This window comes from Morone saxatilis, unplaced genomic scaffold, assembly GCF_004916995.1.
Source record: "Morone saxatilis isolate NCDOM2014 unplaced genomic scaffold, NCSU_SB_2.0 Contig5, whole genome shotgun sequence".
Lineage (NCBI taxonomy): Eukaryota > Metazoa > Chordata > Actinopteri > Moronidae > Morone > Morone saxatilis.
In genome coordinates, this window is record NW_023340095.1 from 9,862,747 (window position 1) to 9,866,711 (window position 3,965).

The following is a 3,965-nucleotide window of genomic DNA, read 5'->3' on the forward strand; positions in this document are numbered from 1 at the left end:
ACACACACACACACACCTCTTAACTTCAATTTCAGTATTGAATGATTAAATTCCAGTCTGAGGCTCAGTATTCACCTCAGGTCAGGCGTAATGACACGGAACTATTAATCCTGCGGTCAAATGGTGATGTAATGACAGCCAGTCAGTCTCTCAGGAATGTGGATGAGGCACATTGAGCTTTACAAATAGTTGGAATGCATTACGGGAAAAAGGAAACTCATTTTCACACAGCTCCCAAGCTGCTCCCAGAGTAAGGAATTCATGGTATGAGTGTAATTATTAGTTAGAAATAGGATATTTATGATGTGAAGTACATAGAAATAGATTCCTCTAAAACAGTATTTACAACTAAAATGTAAATTCTTTGCTATTATATTCAAATCTAGTTGGATCTGTCATTAATCTCTCCCTGTCTCCTCCTCCAGAGAAGGCTGAGCGTTTACAGTAAGATGCAGGAGTGCATGGAGCAGCAGCAACAGCAGCAGCAAGGAAGAGGGATGCTTTCTAGGGATCAGGGCCTCGGGCAGGGACCTGCGGCACCAGGGGCCGAATCAGGCCGGAGATCCACATCCGACTCAGAGCTGAAGGACGGTACTCAACCAGCAGAGGCAGAGTACTTGAGCTCCCGGTGTGTTTTGTTCACCTACTTCCAAGGGGACATCGGCGATGTGGTAGATGAGCACTTCTCCCGGGCTCTCAGTCAGTCCAGCACCTTCAACAGCGAGACCAAACCAATCAGAGTGACTCAGCCATCAGCCTCAGCGACCGCTGGCTTATGGAAAGGTGAGGGTTAAATAGTTAAAATAGTTCTCAGAGATATTAGTTTCAATTCTTTGGTTTCCTTTGGTTAATATCTTTTTGTCATTGCATTGATGTTTTTTTTCATCCATAGCTTATTTAGAGTCTAAAATCTTTGTGATGTCTTTGTTTTAGATGGCGGGTCTCTTTCTGAGGGTCAGAGCAACTCAGTGTGGAACAGCACCTATCCATCCCAGACCAGTCCTTGCCTCCCATCTGTCTCTGTCTCAGTCCACCCAGACTTCTCCTCCAGCCCTGTTTCCTTCAACCACCCGGATGGAGCTCTGTGGGCCGACCACGTGCTCTCCCAGGCCAGCCTCCCACCTCCGGCTACCCTCCCCGATACCTGGACCTACAGCCTGAGCCCCCAGAGCACAAGTGGATACCCCAATGTCCACAATGTCTACCATCCTCACCCCCACCCACACATCCACACCCGGCACCACCACCCCATGCTCCATTCATACCCGACCCACAGCCCGGCATTGGATCCCAGGTTCAATCCTCTGCTGCTGCCCGGTGTTAGGAACCAGAACCAGCCAACTGCCAGCACGGGGAGTTCCCCACACAGCGAGGGGGTGAAGACGGAGATGGAGCCCAGCAGGAACAGCCCTGTCGCGGCTACCTCTGTCACCTGGACCCCCTCCGCCCTCCATGGATCCTTGGAGGTGTATGACTCAGGTAGATACTACAAAACTAATGCTACACAGTAGAAGTATACACTGACTTGCAAACATGTGTCAAACTAAGTTATACAAGTACTAATTTTACCTTGTTTCTTTCTCTCCTGCAGCTCTTGATCAGACCAAAGCAAAGACGTCAGTTTGGTTCTAACTGACGCCATTATAATCATTTCACACCAAAAAGGACCTACTATGTGGCTCAATCAATGTATGGCTGCAACACCAGCACTGTAATGTATAATGTAGATAGAAGGCTTACTGTAGCTCAGACTATGAGTCCTGCACTGTCCACACAACTTATTATGGATATGAACTCAGGCTTTTGGACTTAAATGACAGTGATCTAACGCTTTGGCTGCCGGCCAAGGCCCTTGAAGAACGATACAAACAGACTACTAGCTTTAAAGGATGGGAGGCCTCTTCTTCGCTGTCGGCACAAACACCATTTCTTTTTCATGCAATGTGAGACCAAGCGGTTCTGTTTCAAGAGCTTGATTTTGATCCACATTTTGTTTTGTACAGTAATGTTTGTTTAAGACTGTAAATGGATTTTTTTGTACAGTTTTGCCATGCTAAGTTGTTGTTTGCTGGATGACCTCTGCTAAACTGTTTGCCTGAATGCTACTTTACTATTTTGCCTCTGCGGGTTGTGTAGTGTAAAGTTTAAATATTGGTATTGTATGTTTAAGTAATAAATTGCTGAACTGTATTTGCAAATGAAGGCTCTTTTTCTTCACAAAAATATGTAATTCAAGCTAAATATTCCCTACCAATTAAATCTTCTAGATTCTACAGGGTATTGAGCACATCACGCATGATCATGTATCATGTAAGTAAAACTCTGTTAATTACTGACAGCATATTCATAAAAATCCCTGCTCCCAACAAGTGTACATTTATTATACGACTCATTACACATAACTTTCCCATTACATCGGATTTTATGATGGGTGTCTCTTGTAAAATAAGAAAAAGTGATTTAAGTCATTTAACCTCAGTTAAGGACTCAACAGAGCCAGACTTGATTCAAACCTCCTGATATTCGGATGGTTTGACAGAAACTAGATTATTAATAACTGAACTGAATAAACAGCAGTTTGTTAAACAGGTAAATGGAGGTTAGTGTTATCACCAGCAAAGGTGGAGATTTGTGCCAATCCTTTACAGTACAGAGATTCTCCAATAACGGATGACTTTATTTTCAAAAACACTAACCCTCCTGACCAGGCTGTTGCTGTAAATAAGAAAACAGACACTATCTCTTGTTGCAGAACTCAGTAACTTTAATGTTTTATGCACAAACACTGCTAAACAACTCATTGTACATTATGGACCACAGAGGAGCAGAGTTGTAGTACCAAGGGAAGTGAGTTGCATTCCACAGACAGTTATTGTAAGATACCATGACATGTCTGTCTCCACACAAACACACATGTGCAAACACAAACACTCCCAGACTGACAAAAACACACACCAAAGAATGGATTTCCTGTCTGGACAGGAAGTTTGTCAGAGAGTAGCAGACTATTCAGACATTCAAAGACACGCAAAAAGACAGATTTCAGGGACCACAGTTGTAATGTTGGTTTGGTTTTATTCAGTTATAAAAACCTTACAAATCTTATGCATAAAATTATAGTTTAAAATTATATTCACTGTGACAGCCTGGAGATCAGTGTTCGAATGATGGTCTGAAGTGATCTGCATTCTAAACAACTCAAGCTGCTTTAAATACTAAATATTTTAGACTCGGTCCAGTGCCAGGACCAGCATTATTTGTACCCATCCTGATATAATCAACAGCTGGCTGAGTTTGTGCAAGCATTGCTGTGTGTGTGTGTGTGTAATGAGTGGTCTGACCAGGTGGTTTGATCTGCATAGCAGCCCACTAACATTCCAGCCTCCTCTCCCACGTCTCATTCTCCATTTCCACTAAACAGCAGAACTTCAAATCTGGACCTCAGCAGCTGCATTTCCATCCAAAGAATCAACAAATCATAGGGCATTGAAGACCTGAGTGGAAAAAGTTAATTTAACAATCTGAATTGAACATATCTGTTCATTATCAACGATATATTCCCCATCCACTAAGTGAATTGGGTTGCATTGCAGTTGATAATAAGATTTTTCTGAAATGCGATGGGAAATCAAGTGCACTCTGAACCACAGTGAATTTGAACAGCTGAAGGTCAAGCCTCTGTTCACTACAATACACAAAAGTCAGATAATGTTGCTCCAATAAATACTATTTAGGCATTCAGTGGATTACCACATGTGTAACTGCAATTATTAATGAATTAATAGAAAGCAATAAGTATGAACAACATGATCTGACACAGAAGTATGACAACAACATGGGGGTAAAAGAAACTTAAGAATTAGTTGTTTAATCTGGTTTGTTGTGTTATGAAAATGTTGATACTGCAATGTGTTTCCTGTTTGGCTTTATTTTAGCAATAATATAATAGGCTGCATGTTAATCAA

General features: G+C 42.1%; 1 protein-coding gene across 1 annotated transcript in view; it reads left to right on the forward strand.

Annotated features, from left to right (window-relative positions):
* vgll3 (vestigial-like family member 3) overlaps positions 1 to 2,307 on the forward strand; it is a 3,091-nt gene extending 784 nt beyond the window's left edge. Inside the window, exons 2-4 of the mRNA XM_035675901.1 lie at positions 426 to 783; positions 934 to 1,479; positions 1,592 to 2,307. Coding sequence (XP_035531794.1) covers positions 426 to 783; positions 934 to 1,479; positions 1,592 to 1,632 — 945 coding nt within the window. The 3' untranslated portion in view covers positions 1,633 to 2,307. The remainder of the gene's footprint in view (positions 1 to 425; positions 784 to 933; positions 1,480 to 1,591) is intronic.
* Positions 2,308 to 3,965: the final 1,658 nt, after the last annotated feature.